This window comes from Phasianus colchicus, chromosome 19 (assembly GCF_987193195.1).
Source record: "Phasianus colchicus chromosome 19, bPhaCol1.hap1.1, whole genome shotgun sequence".
Lineage (NCBI taxonomy): Eukaryota > Metazoa > Chordata > Aves > Galliformes > Phasianidae > Phasianus > Phasianus colchicus.
The window spans coordinates 7145812-7162696 of record NC_143454.1 but is presented as its reverse complement, the minus strand read 5'-3'; the positions used below and the strand labels follow the sequence as shown (position 1 = coordinate 7162696).

The 16885-nt window shown below is 62.2% G+C and overlaps 4 protein-coding genes across 17 annotated transcripts; all 4 read right to left on the bottom strand.

Annotated features, from left to right (window-relative positions):
* Nucleotides 1-1659: 1659 nt before the first annotated feature.
* AK1 (adenylate kinase 1) lies at nucleotides 1660-6177 on the bottom strand. Of its 6 annotated transcripts, none has more exons than XM_090121353.1 (7): nucleotides 6101-6177; nucleotides 4645-4687; nucleotides 3183-3218; nucleotides 2641-2804; nucleotides 2412-2528; nucleotides 2001-2192; nucleotides 1660-1893 (listed from the first exon to the last, which is right to left on the bottom strand). In XM_090121353.1, the coding sequence occupies exons 2-7, from the start codon at nucleotides 4652-4654 to the stop codon at nucleotides 1828-1830; spliced, it is 585 nt and encodes a 194-aa protein (XP_089977479.1). In that variant the 5' UTR covers nucleotides 4655-4687; nucleotides 6101-6177; the 3' UTR covers nucleotides 1660-1827. The 6 variants fall into 6 exon arrangements, with proteins under 6 accessions (XP_089977479.1, XP_031457475.1, XP_089977480.1 ...); XM_031601615.2 differs by lacking the exon at nucleotides 6101-6177 and adding an exon at nucleotides 5838-5886; XM_090121354.1 differs by lacking the exon at nucleotides 6101-6177 and adding an exon at nucleotides 5325-5345.
* Nucleotides 6178-6442: 265 nt separating this feature from the next.
* ST6GALNAC6 (ST6 N-acetylgalactosaminide alpha-2,6-sialyltransferase 6) lies at nucleotides 6443-10447 on the bottom strand. Of its 5 annotated transcripts, none has more exons than XM_031601611.2 (7): nucleotides 10315-10447; nucleotides 9726-9904; nucleotides 9057-9121; nucleotides 8516-8659; nucleotides 7925-8322; nucleotides 7725-7832; nucleotides 6443-7652 (listed from the first exon to the last, which is right to left on the bottom strand). In XM_031601611.2, exons 3-7 carry the CDS (start codon nucleotides 9069-9071, stop codon nucleotides 7463-7465), a joined length of 855 nt encoding a protein of 284 aa, XP_031457471.2. In that variant the 5' UTR covers nucleotides 9072-9121; nucleotides 9726-9904; nucleotides 10315-10447; the 3' UTR covers nucleotides 6443-7462. The 5 variants fall into 5 exon arrangements, with proteins under 5 accessions (XP_031457471.2, XP_031457469.2, XP_089977260.1 ...); XM_031601609.2 differs by having other exon boundaries at nucleotides 6444-7652; nucleotides 8480-8659; XM_090121134.1 differs by lacking the exon at nucleotides 10315-10447 and adding an exon at nucleotides 10180-10282 and having other exon boundaries at nucleotides 6444-7652; nucleotides 8480-8659.
* Nucleotides 10448-10832: 385 nt separating this feature from the next.
* On the bottom strand, nucleotides 10833-14214 carry ST6GALNAC4 (ST6 N-acetylgalactosaminide alpha-2,6-sialyltransferase 4). Of its 5 annotated transcripts, none has more exons than XM_031601606.2 (7): nucleotides 13487-14214; nucleotides 13215-13297; nucleotides 12570-12641; nucleotides 12131-12283; nucleotides 11641-12053; nucleotides 11453-11560; nucleotides 10833-11384 (listed from the first exon to the last, which is right to left on the bottom strand). In XM_031601606.2, exons 2-7 carry the CDS (start codon nucleotides 13224-13226, stop codon nucleotides 11195-11197), a joined length of 948 nt encoding a protein of 315 aa, XP_031457466.2. In that variant the 5' UTR covers nucleotides 13227-13297; nucleotides 13487-14214; the 3' UTR covers nucleotides 10833-11194. The 5 variants fall into 5 exon arrangements, with proteins under 5 accessions (XP_031457466.2, XP_089977257.1, XP_089977258.1 ...); XM_090121131.1 differs by having other exon boundaries at nucleotides 13215-13294; XM_090121132.1 differs by lacking the exon at nucleotides 13215-13297.
* Nucleotides 14215-14358: 144 nt separating this feature from the next.
* Nucleotides 14359-16880, bottom strand: DPM2 (dolichyl-phosphate mannosyltransferase subunit 2, regulatory). Its single transcript, XM_031601608.2, has 4 exons — nucleotides 16769-16880; nucleotides 16553-16642; nucleotides 15446-15548; nucleotides 14359-15180 (listed from the first exon to the last, which is right to left on the bottom strand). Exons 1-4 carry the CDS (start codon nucleotides 16769-16771, stop codon nucleotides 15122-15124), a joined length of 255 nt encoding a protein of 84 aa, XP_031457468.2. The 5' UTR covers nucleotides 16772-16880; the 3' UTR covers nucleotides 14359-15121.
* Between the last annotated feature and the right edge of the window lie 5 nt (nucleotides 16881-16885).

The following is a 16885-nucleotide window of genomic DNA, read 5'->3' as shown; positions in this document are numbered from 1 at the left end:
AGCATCCCTGCTTGCAGGCAGGTTTGGGTTTTGGGGATAGTCCTGGGTCACAGCAGTACCGAGGTGGGAGCCAGAGACCAGCAGGGTGCTTACAGGGACATTCCTGCAGCCTTGCCCCGTCCCTGCTGAACGCACACTGGGGTGGCTCCATCCCGTTCCAAGGCCGTGGGGAGGAAGCGGCGCAGGGACCTGCAGGGAAGGCAGCAGGCCCGTCCCCAGCAGCAGCACGTCCTCGAGGTGACCGCTGTCCCCCCAGCACGTCCCCGGGGCGAGCAGCAGCCATCTCCCGCGACAGAGCACTGCCATCTCCTGGGGACCGCGGGGACGGGTGCAGGCAGCAGCGCCGAGCCTGAGCATCCCCTGCACCCCTGTATCCACGGGAGCAATCAGGACGCCCTAGCCCTGCTCACCGTGCGGGGAAACCGATTCAGGCTCACCTCACACCCCGAGAGGGACGAAGGCACGAGGAATACCGACTCACTCCATCCCCCACCCGGCTTTAACCCGCTGCCCCCCACCCCTCCTGGCCCCTCGCCCCCAGCGACACGCGCCTCGCGGTGCTGGCAGCGCCCCAGCCCCGGCCGGATGGCCGCATCCTTCCTGCCCGCCGCCTCCCCGCAGCGCCGCGGCCCCGCCGTTGCTCATGGTTGCTTCACCCCTGGGCACCCGGCTGACGTCTGGGACTGGCGAGCTTGGAATTGTTTTTTTTTTCCTTCAGGAATTTTTCTAGGGGAATTTTTGTTCCCCCCCCCCCCCAGCACGTTTCCTTCCTCCGCACCATTTCGGTGACCTGGCTTGCCCCCGAGCTGCTGCCCACCCCGTGCCTGATTTATGGCAGCCCCAAAGCCAGCAGTGCCGGGAGGTCATGGCTCTGTCACCTGCTGCCCTCACCCTGTCTAGGAACACAAGGGGCTGCAATGCACACTGCAGGCAGCTCTGGGACTGGGGAACCCTCAGTTCCACGTTCCCAATGCCAGCATCCCCCATATTCAGTTCTGCAGCACATCCCTGAGATATTTAGCCCCCCCATGAGTGTTACCCCCCACCCATGAGGACACCAATTTGGTGGCTGTGCTAAGATGCACGTCCACACAGCATCCCTCTGCCCCAGGTGACGTCCAGCCCAGAGGCACAGTGTGACAGCAATGAGCCTGTGTGCTTGGAAGGAGGGCAGCCAGCAGCACAGCCATGCACCCCAATGGGCAAAAGCAGTGAGGAGATGATGGAAATCCCCATCCTATGAGATGAAGAAGGATGTGGGCATCCCCAAACACCCCAATGGATAAAAGCAGCAAAGAAATGGTGGAAGTGGCAGAAATCACCATCTGATGGGATGAGGAGGAGGGACGGGGTGGGATGCTGCCCAAGGGATGCAGAAGCAGAGCAGAGGAGAGAGATGGGGTTGGGGAGAGCGGGACGGGGCCAGGATGCAGCCCCAGGGGCAAGCAGTCGGGATGCTCCCTCCCTTCCTCCAAGCATCCCCCAGCCCACAGCATCGCAGCAGCCGGGATAAACACCCGCTTCCTGCCCTTAATCAGCTTCAGAGAGGGGCTGGCTGAGGGAGGGGGAGGAGTGGAGGGGGGGGTGAGGGGGGAGGGCTAGAAACAAAAATCTCTGGAAAGAAAAACTCATTTCCTGCGACAGAAGAAAAAGATAAAGTTCGGGCTCATTAAAGTGAACTTTACTGGGGAGAGACGGGAAAGAGCCAAACACAATGTCCTTGAAATTTCCTTCGCGCGGCTCTGTCCACGAAAACAGGATAAGGCCACTTCCGCTGTCTCTGCCCCGCGCGTGCGGGGGGAGCGCAGGGTGGGGGGCGCGGGGCCGTCACAGCTTGTCGAGGTAGGAGCAGACCTGCTGGAAAACCTCATCCACGGTGCCCTCGGCATTCAGCTGCGGGGACAGTGATGGGGTGTCGGTACCCTCAGCGATGCTGGGGGGGGTTGGGGCTCGGCCACCCCCATGTATTGCTTGCCCCCTCCTCCCCGTATCCCGCTCACCTGGCGGACGATGCCCCGGCCCTTGTAGAAGGTGATGACGGGCTCGGTGGCTTTGTAGTAGGTCTCCAGGCGCTTCTTGATGGTCTCCTCGTTGTCGTCCACCCTCCCGCTGGTCTCTCCCCGCTTCAGCAGCCGCTTCACCATCGTCTCCTTCCCCGCATCCACGTAGAGCAGCAGCGTGGGGGGGCCAATCTGCGGGGACACAGCTGTCACCGTGTGGTCTGGGTGTCCCCACGTCTCCTCCAGGTGGGGCTGGAGGCTGGAGGGGACAGCACGGCCATCACCCCAGTCACCCTCTGCCAGCCCTGGGTGCAGCCCAGCTGTCCCCTCACTGCAGTGCCAGCATCGTGCAGCCTGCAGATGGAAGGTGGCACGACACAACGTGGCGCACATTGGGGGAAATGTTCTCACCTTCTTTTCAAACTCCTCTCCCTGCTTCACCTCGCGGGGGTAGCCATCAATGAGGAAACCCTTGGAGGTGTCTGCCTTAGCCAGCATGGCGTCCCGCAGCATGTCCAGCACTGTGTCCTGGGGAGGGGGCATACGGCTGTCAGGGTGATGTGGGACCACGTGCCCCATTCCTGCTGCTGCATCACCATAGTGTCCCCACGTCACCCTGTGTTCACGGCCACAAACTCACCAGGGGCACCAGCTCGCCCTTCTCCATGATGGCTTGCAGCTTCTTGCCCCGCTCCGAGCCTGAGCTGACCTCTGCCCGGAGCAGATCCCCAGTGGAGAGGTGAGTGTACCCATACTTGTGCACAATCTTCTCGCATTGCGTCCCCTTTCCCGAGCCGGGGCCACCTGCAAGTCACACCAGGGCCACCATCATGTCCCATGCCCCATCTAGTGGGGGTAGGAGGAGAGGCAGCCCAGGCCCATCAAAGCCTGATGAAAGGAGACGGGATGGATGGAAAGAGCTGTTGGGGTGGCGTGGGCTGCTGGTGTGGCTGATGAGCCATGGGCATCATTGCCCTGATGGCACCAGAGGCACCGTGACCAATATCCAAGACATCACTCTCCTGATGGCACCCTGGACATCACCACCCCATCAAGCACCCATGACATCACTCCCAGGAGTTTGCCATCACATCACATTGGATGCTGGCACCCCAAGCTTTGCTAGATCCTGCTGGTCCCAGCACACCCCACACCAGCCAGCTCTGTCCCAAGCCCACTTACCCACCACAAAGATGATCTTGTGGTGCTTCAGTTTTTCTGGTGGAGAGAAAAAAAAGAAAAAAGAAAAAAAACAACAATTAATCTAAAAGCTGGAAGTTACACCAGGGAGCAAACTGTCCCCAGCGGCAGGACTGAATGAGGGGTGGTGAGGACCAACCCCAGGGAGGGCAGAGTAGGAAGCACCCATCCCTGTCACCTGGACAATCCAGGACATCAAAACTGGACATGCTCAAGCACTGAGACCCCACGGTGCCTTGGCAGCTGTGGGGCTGAGCTGTGGGCTCGGAATTCCACTGCATCCTGGAGACGGTCATTGTCCCCAGCCCCACTGAGAGATGGGAACCAGCAGGGACAGCCACATCCATCCCCATGGCCAGCTTCTAGTCCTGCTTGGTGCAGGATGGCACGGCGTGGAACAACCCCATGGAGTCTGACTGCTCCCAGAAATGGCATAGCCCCATCCACCTGGGGCATTCCAGCCCACAGAACAGGGGGGTTTCCCTGCAGGATTTCCCCTCCCTCCGCCCCCCCCTTGCAGGATCCATCCCTGCCGTGCGTTGGGATCTGACAGTGCAGAGGGAGGGAGCTAAAAATAATGTGAGCCACTTCAGGGTTGCACTGCCCATCTCTGGATCTCAGTCTTCTGAAATTTCAGCTCCTTCAGCAGCCGGTGAGCCTGGGGCTGGGAGGGAGCCAAGAGGCTGGTGGGGGGGGGAGGGCAGGAGACATGGGGTACGTGGGAGATGGAGGGAAGCAAGGGGGAGAAATGGGACAGAGGCAATGGTGGGACAGGGAGTGGACATAAGGGATGGAAAGAGGACACGGAATGGACACGAGGGGGAGACAGAGGGGATGGACACGACAGGAGAACATAGAAGATGGACACAAGGGGGGGACACTGGGGATGGATGAGAGATTGAGGACTTGGATACAAGGGAAACAGAGGAGATAGATGGAAAGAGAACATGAGACAGACACAAAAGGGGACATAAGGATCAGATGCAAGAGGGACAGAGGTGACAGATACAAAGAGGACATGGGAGACAGGCACAAAGGGCTGAGAGATCGGATGCAAGGGGGAGAAAAGAGATGGGCATGGCAGGGGACAAGTGATGGACACAACTGTATAACATAGGAGGATGGGGGGACAGATGGGTGGATGCAAAGGGAACTAAGGGATTAGACGCAAGAGGAACAGAGAGAACAGATGGACACAGGGGATGGACACAAGGGGAACCAAGGGTTTAGATGCAAGAGAGACAGAGAAGACAAATGCAAAAAGGATGCAGGAGATGGACACAAGGAGGAAAAACTGAGTATATACAATGAGATATAAGGGATGGAGGCAACAGGGGTTGGAGAGGAAGGATGCCAAGGGGGATCGAGGGATCAGGTGCAAGGGGGGTGGATCCAAAGGGGATGGAAGGAATGGATGCAAGAGGCACAGATGCAAAGCACTCACCTGTCGACATGCTGCTGCTGTCTGGGTGGAGGAGCACTTGAGGCTGCAAGGGAAGCAGAGCAGAGTGAGCAGCACGGCGGGGACACAGGGTATCCAGCACTGAGGCCTGGGGAGGATGTTGCCAGGACAACAGCTCTCCCTTTGCTTCCACGGTGGGATGGAGCAGATCTCAAATGGAGCTTTAGGGCCACGCTGGGGAACAGGGTTTCCCCCCTGCTAGCATTACCGTTCCCCAACTCGGCCCTAAAATATATAAAATTTCTAAAATATACAAGAAAGGCACAATGCTGCCCGAATTCCATGGCTCCAGGAGCTGGGACCTCACTTCCTGCAGCCATCGCCTACCTCGCTGCCGGCAGCCACCCGCCCTGTGCCGGCACTGCCGGGTGACGCAAGGTGACAATACCAGCACCCTGCCCTGCCCTGCCCACATCCCCATGCCTGGGGTGCTGCCTGGCAGCCGGAAACCGGCTTGGGGTCACACATGGCACCAGGCCACTGAGAGATGGAGGCGATATCCTACGTTCCTGCAGCTCCCCGCGTGCTGGAGGGGATGCTTTTGAAGACCGAGCCCGTTCTCCGTGCCCAAGGGGGGGGTTGCTGCACCCTGCTGTCCTTCCAGTTCCTTGCTGTGGGTTTGGCCATGCCGCCTGCCCGCACCCAGCCCTGCAGCACCCCACCTGCTCAGCCACACCGCGTCACCTCGCTGTCCCCAAACCGGCCAGACCGGGGCCGAAGGGGCCGCGGCCATCCGTCAGGTCGTGTTACAGCCGGGAAAGGGCAGAGGCTAAGAATGGATGGGCTGAAATCCGCACCGGGTCACGTCCCGCCTGCGCGGCGAGGCTGAGGCCGGCATCGCCCCGTAGGAAAGGCACATCCCCGGTGCGGGGGCACTGAGCACAGCTGGCAGCAGCCCTCGGTGGGCTCACGGCCTGACCCAGCGTGCTGCTGTGCCCAGGGAGCGGGCGGCACGGGACTCCCCAGCAAAGCCGACGCTGTGATGTGCTCCCTAGAACTGCATCCCACCAGGGGCTCCAACCACGCGCTTTGCCCGCACCCATCTCCCATGTGGGGGCTCCAGCCTCAAGGGCTGCCCGGCCCCCAGCACCCTGCAATAGCCCAGCACCCCTGCAATGCCCCCCCGCTGCTCCCCACCGCTCTTCTCCCTTCTGATCCCCCCGGCTCCCGCTCACCCGCAGCGATGCTCACATCCCCCCCCCGCTCCCCCAGCCCCACCGCTCAGCGCACGGGGGGGGGTGAGGGGGGGGGGGCGGACCGAACGCTTCCCCGCCCCCGAACAGAGGGGCCGGGCGGGGGGCAGCAGGGGGGGGGACCCGAACGGCGGATGCCGGAACGCCCTCCCCAAGGTCACCGCGCGGCCGTGCCCGGGGGGAACGGGAACAAGAAACGCGGTGCAAAACAGCAACGGGGCTGGGGGGGGGAGAGCGGCACTGACCTGCGGGGGGGCGGTGCGGAACGAAGGGGGGGGGGGCTGCTGCTGGCCGGCAGCTTCTGCCGTACCGCTAGATATATATAATGCTGGCGGCGCGGGGCATGCCGGGAGCGGGCAGCGGGAGGGGGGGCACTTGGAGGGGGGGGGCAATGCTGCCCGCCCGCAGCCCCCCGGTACCGCGCCTCCGCAACGGGAGGAGCCCGCGGATGAGGGGTGGAGCTGGGAGCGTCCTGCACCCCCCAACCGCCGACCCCAGCACCGCTGCGGGATGGGGGGGGGGTCCTACGGGGTCCTTTTCCCCCCCCCCTCTCGGTCCCCAAAAATGCATCCCGCAGGCACGATCCAAGGCAACAGACTGCAGCGAGGTTTATTCCTGTACAAATCGGTACAAAACGCGGTGCTGAGCCATCCCCCAAGGTGTGACCCCACCGGGACGGCCCCCCATTCCCCCCCCCCCCCCCCCCCCCGCTGCCACGGCCAAGGGGGAAACTGAGGCACGGAGCTGCCACCCCGCTAGGGCTCAGCGTCCAAACGCTTCTGAATAGTTTGTGAGGGGCTGATGAGTGACGAGCATCGCGTGGCTCCACGGTTGAAATTCAAACACGGGGACCAGGAGAGAGAAAAATCCCCCAAATCCCACGGCCAGGTTACAAAAGGTTCCGGCAGTGCTGTGTGGTGTTGCTCCCCCTACCCACCTCCCCCTCCCGGCACCACGTTGGCAGTGTCATCCCCTTGGTCCTCACTGGGGTGGCTCTCGAGGTCTCAGTTCTGGGGGTGGTGACACCGAAAATGTTAGGATTTGTGCTGAGGGATAGTGGGGGGTGGGGGCTAGAATTTTGCCCCAAAAGCAATGCGACCCCCATGCCAGCCAAAGGGGATCATGCACCTGCACCCCCGTGTGCTTTCAGGGTGATGGGCTGCAGTCCAGCCTGGGAGGTTCTGAGCTGGGACCACGCAGGGTTCCTACGTCCTGCAGGACACCCCAAAACCCACGATATCACGGCTGCGCACCCCTGATGTGCACGGTGCAGCTCTGGGGTGCACGGTGCAGCCTGGACCCCAAACTAAGGGGACTTTGAAGCAATGGGATCCCAAACCAAGGGGACTCCGTCCCACGGGTGACCCCAAGCCAAAGAATCCCTGAACTAAAAACTAAGGGGACTCCAAGCCAAGGGAACCCCAAGCCATGATCCCACGGAGATCCCACCCCCAAGGGACCCCATCCCAATGGAACCCCCAACCAACAGGACCTCATCCCAATGGCACCCCATACCAAGGGGATCCCATCCCAAGGTGACCCCGAATCAAAGGGACCCCAAATCAAATGGACCCCATCCCCAGGGCTCCGTGCTCAGTGCAGCTGCCCTAGGGCCAGGTGGGGTGAGAGAAGGTGATGTTGTAGGGGGCGGCCCAGCTGGCAAAGACGCGCTTCTCGGTGATGAAGCGGTGGTGATTGCCGCGGCGGCTGCGCTCGTTGTGGATGTACGTCGTGCACTCGTCGGGGCCCTTGGGCTCGTAGTAGTGGTAGGCCATGCGGCGGGGCTGCGGACGCTGACTACAGGCAGACCGTGGGCTGAGCCCCGTGCTGTGTCCTGGGCTTGGGATTTGGGGATGGGGAGGCCCTTACCTGCAGTAGTTGGGAGGCACCATGCCGTAGACGTGGACGGTGTCGCACAGCTCCACCGCAATCCCCATGGTGAACCAACCCGTGCTCAACCACGAGCGCGACTTCTCTCTAGGGCACAGCGATGAGGTGACCCTCGTGGTGGCTCAACCCACCGGTGGGGACCCACAGAACACAAGGAGGGGAGGAGGAGCTCCCGGTACCTGTCCTTCCCCGTCTCCCCCCGAAAGAGCTCGTCGAACTGCTTCATGCGGTGCGGGGAGACGATGTAGGCTGTCATGTTGGGGAAGGATGCACCGACGCGTTGGATGATCTTCAACAGCCCCTTCTGCATCTTGGCCGGCGGCCCCCAGAAGATGAGGATGGTCTCTGGGGTTTTATTGACGAACTCTTGGGGCCGCTTGAGGACGCGGTAGACGCTGGAGTGGGCCACCACACGGAAGGTGGTCTTGTTGCCCACATCAGACTCATAGCCGGTGGTGGGAGCGTCGTTCATGCGGATGGTGCACTCGGTTTGGTCGATCTCGGCACCCAGGTGGGTGCCCAGGAGGTGGCTGGAGCTGGTGACGATGGCGCATTGGTGGCAGTGGGCAGTCAGGCTCTGAGGCGATGGACACAATGAGTCCAAACCAAGGAAACCCCAAAACACAGGGACCCCAAACAAAGGGGAGTCCAAACCATGGGGAATCCAAACCAAGGGGCTTTCAGTGTCCCACCCACGGGGACATTCCATCTCCATACCCACATCCTGTGCCCACCTTGTTCCCAGACACGGGCAGGTACCCGCCGCTCACCCCCCAGTGCCGCAGGTTGGGGGGCCGCCGGTGTGTTCCCCGCAGTGCACTGTAGGGGAACACCTCGGTCCCACTGCTGGAGCTGTAGATGATCAGCAGCATGAGCAGGGCGAAGAGAAGCACGAAGACGGCGGCGCGCTGGCTCTGCAGGTGGGGGACAGCATCAGGGCCCCTTTCCAAGGGATGGGGATGGAGATCACCGGGATGATGCAGCCCAACTCCATCTCCCCTTGCTGGCTACAGGGAGCTGGGATAGGGATGGGGATGGGATGGGATAGGATGGGGACGGAGATGGGGTTGGGAATGGGGATGGCGATGGGGACATTCCTGTCCTTCCCTGCCCAGCCATACACACAGCTCCAGCTCTCCCAGTAGCGGCACTGCATGCATGGCCGCAGGGCTTTAAGGAGAGAGGAGGAGGAAAATGCTTTACTGCGTGAGCACTCCTCTGAGCTGCTGCCAGCAGATCCCTGGCGCTGACACGGCCACCCCCAGCTCGGCCGTCCCGAATGGCTTTAAGGGGACTCGGGGTCCCACTCACCGTGCTGCCGCTCATGTCTCCGTGCTGCCCTCAGTGCCGAGTGACTGCCGACGTCCTGTGAGCACCTGCAAGGCACGCAGTCACCCCAAAAGCAGCGGGATCCTGTCCCCAAACCCACACCATGCACTGATCCCCACACCAGGCTTAGCCTTGGGCTGATTCCAGAGCCCTGAGGAGATCGGGCTCTCCTGGCTCAATCCTATTAAACTGGCCCCGGGGTGTTCGGGGTGCTCCCATGGGTACTTGCTGAGCAAGGGGACCCACTTATCCTCACTTCTCCCCACCCCCATGAACATTCTGAAGTCCTTCTCAGTGAGTCATTGCCACTCCTGCTGGGTCGTAGTCGTAGCAATTAGAAATTAAAAACAAAATGAAATCTGATTGTCTTGGGAGGAGCCAAGATGGAAAATTACACAGCAGCCGGCACGTAACCCTCCAGGGGGCCCTGAAAGGCTTTGGGGCTGGGAAGGCGCCAGCGTGCCTGGGGCACGGCCGGGATTTTCGGTGCCAGGAGTCCCAGGAGAGAGGGAACAGCGCTGGGAGCTCCGTCCCTGCACGGGGCTGAGGGGGCAGGAGAAGCGCGCAGCGGGTACACGGGGCGAAGAGGGGGGAGGTGGCAGCTCCGGGACCCCCGCTGGTCACCCCGCTCCTGCCGTGCAGGTCCCTTACCTGGGTGAGGGCACTCATCTGCAGCAGGTGCTGAGCGCTGCCGGGGGGTCTCCTCCACCTCCTCCTCGCCGCGCTCCCCCCGGGCTGTGCGGTGCTGCCGGGCCCCTCCGGCTGGCAGCAGGGCCATGGCGGTGCCCCGGGGTCACATCGCTCTCTGCTGGGGAAGCGCTGAGCCCTGCCTGCACCCCCGGTACAACAAACCCGGCTGCAGCTCCGCGGTACAGCCCTCACGTGCCGATCTACCCTTGCCGAGCACGCAGCCCCCCCCGTGCCCCTACAGCGCAAATCCACCCCAACCCTGGAACGCATCTGCTGCGCAACCGGGGATGCAAACCCTCCGCTACCCGGGATGCAACCCCCGGCACCCGCGATTCAAACCCACCGCTCCTCGGGGTGCAGCCCCCCGGTACCCGGGATGCAGCCCCTCCATCCCCAGAGAAACCAACCCCCGTACCCAGCACGCAGCCCCACGAACCCCCCCCGTTCTGTACGGCCGTGTCAGGCCGGGCGCAGCCGCATCCCGGCGGGGCGGTGCCGGTCCGTTCCCCGCACAGTGAGTGCCGCCCCCGCCGCCGCCGCGCATCCCCACCCGCACCGACGGCCCGAGCGCAGCCCGAGATCCGCTCCGCTCCGCTCCGCACTGCGCCGCCGCCGCCGCCGCGCGCTCCCGAAGCCCGCGAGGCCGCGCTGTGCCGGGGGCGGGGGCGCGCGGGGGTCCTAACGCCGCCCGCCCCGACGGGACGGCCCCGGATTGGGCTGCGCGGGGCGCGTGGGTGGGTGCGCGCGTGACACTGCCGGGATACGGCGCAGCGCCGTGGGCTGAGCTCATCTCGCGGGGCTGAGAGGCACGGGGGGGCCCACGGGGCACTCTACCATGGAAACCGACACGAGTCTCCCGCCGCCCCGTAGATTTGCTGCCCCACAGCCTCGCTGCACCCATCCCTTGGCACACCGCGGCTCCCCGCATGACCCCATCCACCGGATCTCAGCGCCTGCTCCGTGCTCTGACCCCGTCCGTCAGACCCCACCCTATTTATAGATGGACAAACCCAGCTGCCGCCCCGACCCCACGCACCTCCGTGTCCCAGCACTGCTGCGGGCTCAGCGTGGACTTAAAAATGCTTTTAATGGGCAAGTCGGCTTTGGTCTGAATCCAAGGGCACTTGTGGCAAGGCAGCTCAGTGCTGCGGGCAGGGGACGCATGGGGGTTGTGGGACAGGGGGTCCCGGCCCCACTCCACGTGCCCCATATGTGGCACCAGGTGCCAGACCATCAGGGTCCATCCCACATTAAACATCCATCCTGCACGGCTCCAAGCCAGCTCAGGGCCTGCAGCTGGGGGGTCTCGGTGGATGCAGCCCTGTCCCATGCACTCCAACGCAACGGGGTCCCCATTGCTGCCCCCCCAGCAGCTGCAGACCCCCAATACCGGGCATACTGAGGGGCTTCCAACCGCACTGCCGCCGCTCCTACCCCCCTGCCCACGACGGGTGGGTGAAGATGATGTCCTTCCTCTTGGCCCAGCGGGAGAAGATGGCTTTTTCGGTGATGAATCGGTGCCCGGCGCGGGGGGCCTTCTCGTGCACCAGGTACATCCTGCACTCGTCCAGCCGCCCCTTCTCGAAGTAGTGGTAAGGCACACTCGAGTGGTTCTTCTCCCTGTCGGCACAGTGGGGGCTGAGCACGGTGCATCCCCGCAGCCCCCACTGCCACCCCCAGCCTCGCACCTGCAGTAGCTGTCGCTGACCATGCCGAAGACGCAGATGTGCTCGCACAGTTCCATGGCCAGGATCATGGTGAACCACCCCGTGCTCAGGAAGGAGCCGGATTTCATCCTGCAGGGCACAGCGGTGGGATGGGGACACGCAGACGGATGGAAGCGGCGCGATGGGGGCACCCAGCAGGGCCACGGTACCTGTTCTTCCCTGTCTCGTTCTGGAAGACGTCGTCGCAATACTCCATCTTCTCCTCAGTCAGCGTGTAGAGCTGCAGGTAGGGGTACATCTGCAGCACCCTCAGCAGCGTCCGGTACGTCGGGCCGCCCTTCTCGCGGCTCATCTTCCTGCTGGGACCCCAAATGACGTAGATGGTGTCTCGGGACTGCTGGAAGAAGTAGGGCTGGTTCCTGAGCAGCAGGGGGACGCTGGTGTGCGACACGACACGGACGGTGCTCCGTGTGCCCACGTCCTCCTCGAAGCCGGCGGTGGGGGCATGGTTCATGCGCAGCACGCACTCCTGCCCGTCGATCTCCCGGCCCAGGTGCGATCCCAGCATCTGCCCTGAGCTGGAGACGACGGCGCAGCGGCGGCACGGAGCTCTGCGGAGCAGCTGCGGGGATACGCACCGTCAGCACCGAGGATGGGGAAAACCGAAGCGCGGGGGACGGGGCCGCCCCACGGACCGACCTTCCCGTCGGGGACGCGGCTGTAGCCCTGCAAGCTGAGCGCTGCGGGCGCGGTGAACGCGGAGGCGTCCCTCTGCCCCACGGCCTCACGGCACAGCAGCACGTAGAACACGGAGAGCGCGGCCGCGCACACAAGGGCGAAGAAGACGCGGACCTGGAAGCGGAGAACCGGGGTTGCGCCGGGCTCGGCCGCGTGCCCACGTTGGATGCTGGAGGCAGCGCAGCCCGGCAGCAGAACTCTGCGAGGAGGGAGCACCGGGTTGCCGTGACTCACTTCCTGCACGCAGCCGGAGCCCACGCGTGCGGCAGTGACCCCGCGGGTTCCACTGTCCCCGCAGCGGGGACCAAGGGGTGCCCACCGGAGCCGCCGCACCGCGGGTATCCTGGCGCACAGCCCCGCAGCGCTGCAGGCTCATTCCATCCTTCCCCGCGATACTCACCAGCATCTTTATCCCGCGGGGCTGGGGCGGCCGTGGGGAACCAGGGTCACAGAGACGCTTGGGGCGTGCACCCTGCACACAGAGCGGGATCAGCGGGGGGGATCGGGGCCATCATGTCTGTGGACCCCCCGGTACCCAAAGGTCCCCTCCCACACGCAGGATGCGACCCCTACGCTCAACGTCTCCCTGAATCCTCCCATGCCTCAGACCCAATCCCCCCACGTCCCGGACCCCCTCCATGCCCTGGGACCCCCCGCGTTTAGGACTTCCCCATTCCCGGTTCCCGTCCCCGTCCCGCCCCCAATCCCGTGCTCGGCGCCGAGGGAGGAGCGCAGCCCGCCCCGCCCGGCCCCACTCACGACGCCGGGAGCCCCCGCGGGAGCTGCGGTGGAGATACCGCTGCCCACCCCCCAGGGCCGCCGTCGGGTCCCGCATCGCGACCGGGCCGCGCCGGGAGCACCGCGCTGCGCTCCGCTGGAAGAACCGCGCCGGGGGAGGCGGAGCTGAGCTGCACTGCCGGGACCGCCCCGCGCAGCGCCCCGAGAGCGGCACCGGCGCAGCGCTGCGGAACCCGTGTGCCACCCCTGTGCCCACCGCCCTGAGACCCGTCCCGTGCTTCCCGGTACCGACAGACCCGGCACTGACCTCAACTCCCATCGCGGTACCAACCCCAGCACTGCCCTGCGTCCCGTGTTACCTCCGCCCGAACACCCGTGCCGTGCTTCCTGCTACGGACACAGCCAGTGAGTCCCGGCACGCAGCCAGCACCTGCTCTGTGTGTCCCGGTACCGACAGACCCAGTACCGACCCCATCTCCCACACCAGAGCCCATTGCCCCCATTTCTCTCCCCCTCTCTCTTTGCACTGTGCCTCCCCACCCCGCGCCCTGGGATCCCTTCTATCCAGCCCCACCTCACCTCCACGCCCCACCGACGCAGGTGTTGCTGAGCTCAGTGCTGTGTTGAAAGCCCAGGGATCATTTTGGGACCAGGATTGGGGCCTCCTGCCCTGAGGTGCTGCCCGATGGCCTTATGTCAGCTACAGACAAGCTGCAGGACACGTCATGCAGTGCTACCCCCCTCCTGCTGCCGTAAGGTGTTCCTGGGGTTTTCCCCAGCCGGCAATAAGGAAATAAGAAAAACAAACTTGAGACTGGTTCCTACTCCCAAAAGGCTTTGGCAGCGATGGAAGAGGCAGTGACAGTGGCACAGCAAGCAGGGTGCACGGATCCACACACACAGCACAAAGCTGCATTCCGTGGCTGCGCCACACCATGTGCCCAGGCTGGGAGCTCAACACTGCGTGCTGAGGTGGTGAGAAGGAACGGAGACACAGAGCCTGGGCAGGAACATGCAGTGCCATGACCTTCAGCTGGAGCACAGCCACCTCCTATCACACCAACAGGGATATTTTTAGGGGCACTGCCCTTTGCAGCAACACGGCCCCTGCTTGTCCCACACCAGGAGCCAGGAGCACAAATGGGGCTCATTGCCAGCAGTGTGCACTCTCTCCTGCCCTTCTCCAGTAATAAAGCTCTGCATAGCTGCAGGAATTGGGCCAGGGTGATGGACTAGCCCTAGAAATTGAGGTCCTTGAGCACAATGGGGGCTGGGGCAACAGGCAGCAAGAGTGCACTGCCCCCAGGTCCCTGCAGGCCTTTGGGCCTGGTGCCTACTACTGCAGCCACCACGAGTGACAGCAGCTGGGCTCACACCCACAGTGCAAGCAGCACAGCAGGGGAGAGGGCTGGCTGGGGAAGGAGGCTGGAGCTGCACCTCTGCACTTGATGTGGGAGGAGAACAAAGACCTTAGAGACCTTTATTGAGGATAAATCCAGCTCACTACAGTCATTGGGAGCTGCTGGCAGCCCAGGTCAGGGCTGGCCCAGTGCAGGCAGGAGTCCAGGCTGCAGCTGACAGCTGTAGTGAGAGCTGCATTCAGTGGCAGTAGAGCCAAATGCTGCCTCTGCCATGCGGGGAATGCTGTGTCCTCAGTCAGGTGACTGTAGGAGGGGATGTGGGTGCAGCATGTGCTTTACAAGCACAGCTCACAGGGCCCTCTTCAGAAAGACAAGAGCTCACAGCACCAGCATCAGCTCTTCCAGTTAAAAAAAAAAAAAAAAAAAAAAATTGCAGAAGGAATAAACTACTGTATGCAGCAAGAGCAGAGGGGAAGGATTACCCAGAGGCCAAGCACCTGATGAAGGCCAGAACTGAACTCACACTCTGCAACTACAGCTGCTGGACCCTGAAAGATTCCAGCCCAGCACAGCTGCTGCACATAGCCTCAGCTGGGGCACAGATTTGTCCTAGCTGGACTTCTGGTCCCTCTCCTGGTAAGTCCTGTAGGTCAGTTTTGCTTCCCTTTAGTCCATAAGTTGTAAACTATGCAAGTCTGCATCTTTGGAGGAGGGAATGTGGGAGACAGAGCAGCCAGCTTGGCACTGCTGCTGCTTCGAGAGTGCTCTGGAGGAGGTGACTGCTTGCAGGCTGGCTCCTCCAAGCCCGGGTGCTGCAGGGTGGGGGCCTCCTCTCCATCTCTCAGCTGGGCCTTCAGTCTGATTTCCTGGCAGGTTTTCTGCTCTTCCACATCACAACCATTATAAAAACACCTACCATGAGAGAGAGAGAACAGACTCAGTCCAAAAATACCAAATAAAAAGCACCTTTAAAACACATAGTGAGTAATGGAACCTCAGCAGAGCACAAGAAACAATTTTAATGCCCAGAGGAACAAACAGCTGAAGTTACACGTGTGCACACAAATGCCTGAGCCAAATTAAGCCACTGCAGGAACCACGAGCAGCTCATCACAAATGTCTCTTCTCCCTTCCCAATTTAGAACCTTCTAATTAGAGCAACGAAAATAACACTCACCTATAAATAGCAGCAGCAGCAGCCCAGCCACCACGGGGATGATAACTGCATACTCCCTGGGCAAGAAGTACTGGTGGATGCTGTGGTCACTATCAATGAAGGGCTGCAGAAACAGAGTGGGGCATTAGCAGGTGGCCACAACATGAGAGCAAGTCACCAACACGTGTGGCCCTGGGGTTTCAAAAGCAGATCGGAAACACGGGGCTCTAGGGGACTGCTAATAAAAGAGTGTCTGAACCTGCACGTGGTGAAGCCTCACACAACAGCACCACAGCTGCAGAGAATGGCTGGAAAGTGGACTCCAGTGCTCAGATGGGTGATGAGGAGAGAGCAGGAGCCCAGCCACGGCCCTGCAGTGCTGGGGTTTATGGTGGGCTCAGCTGTGTGGTGTTGGGGCACACCAACCCCCAACCTTCTGCCTTCTTGAAGGGAAAGGCTGATACTGCTCTCTCTCATACTGATCCTGTCATGGCTCCTTTGCTGAGAACAGCAGAAAGCTTTGGATGCTAGAGTGCACCGCAATGATTCCTGCACTGTATGGAGGGAACCCAAGATCCTCAGATAGGAAACTGCCAGGAGTTCAGTTGCGAATCCAAGACTAAGCTGGTGCCTGGAAAACTGACAAGGAGACATTTCTATAAAGAACACCACTAATGACCCCAGCTGCTGAATCCTGAGAAGCAGTCACACTGCCAGACTCAGAATTCTCCAGAGCTTGGTGTTACTGAACCCTTCTCCTCCCTGCTGGGCTCCGGTCTAAGTGAGAAGCATTTCTCTCTATGACTCCATCTGTCACCTCCACCAGCACCATAACTCTGAAGGTGTGCACAAGGCCCTATGAGCACCCAGGGTCCAGGTCTGGCTCGCACTGACAGCCCCCACCACCCCCAGGCAGTACAGGAGCACTGAGGGTGAAGCCAAGCTCACTGAGCGCGGGTCGGGCCAGCACAGCTAGAAGGTGAGGGCTGTGCCACCAATGCCAGGAGGCTCTGCCCCAGCACTTCCAGCAGGACGCCGGCACAGCGTGCTCCTTCAGCATCTAAACAAGATCTGGAGGCTTGACTTTACCAGGCCCTAAGAACCAGCGCGAGCCCCGCAGCCTCGTACCAGCACGATGATCCACAGCGTGTAGTACACGAAGAGAACGAGGCTGAAGGCTACCAGGCCGAACCCCACCGCTCTGTCCGTCGCCGTGGCCTGCAAAAGGAGAGAGATTCAGGGCTCCGTGGGAGCGGCGCCGGCTGTCCTGCCACGGGCTGGAAGAGAACCCGGCACGAGAAGGGAAAGGAAGGCAAGGGGAGTCCAGGCCCCGGCCCCACTCACCATGGCGACGGCCACCCCCAGCCCTTCCGCCCGCCCTGTTCTTCCGGGAGCGACACACCAATCAGCGCACAGAACTATGCCCACGTGATCTCCGCGACCGGAAAGCGCCTATCGGAA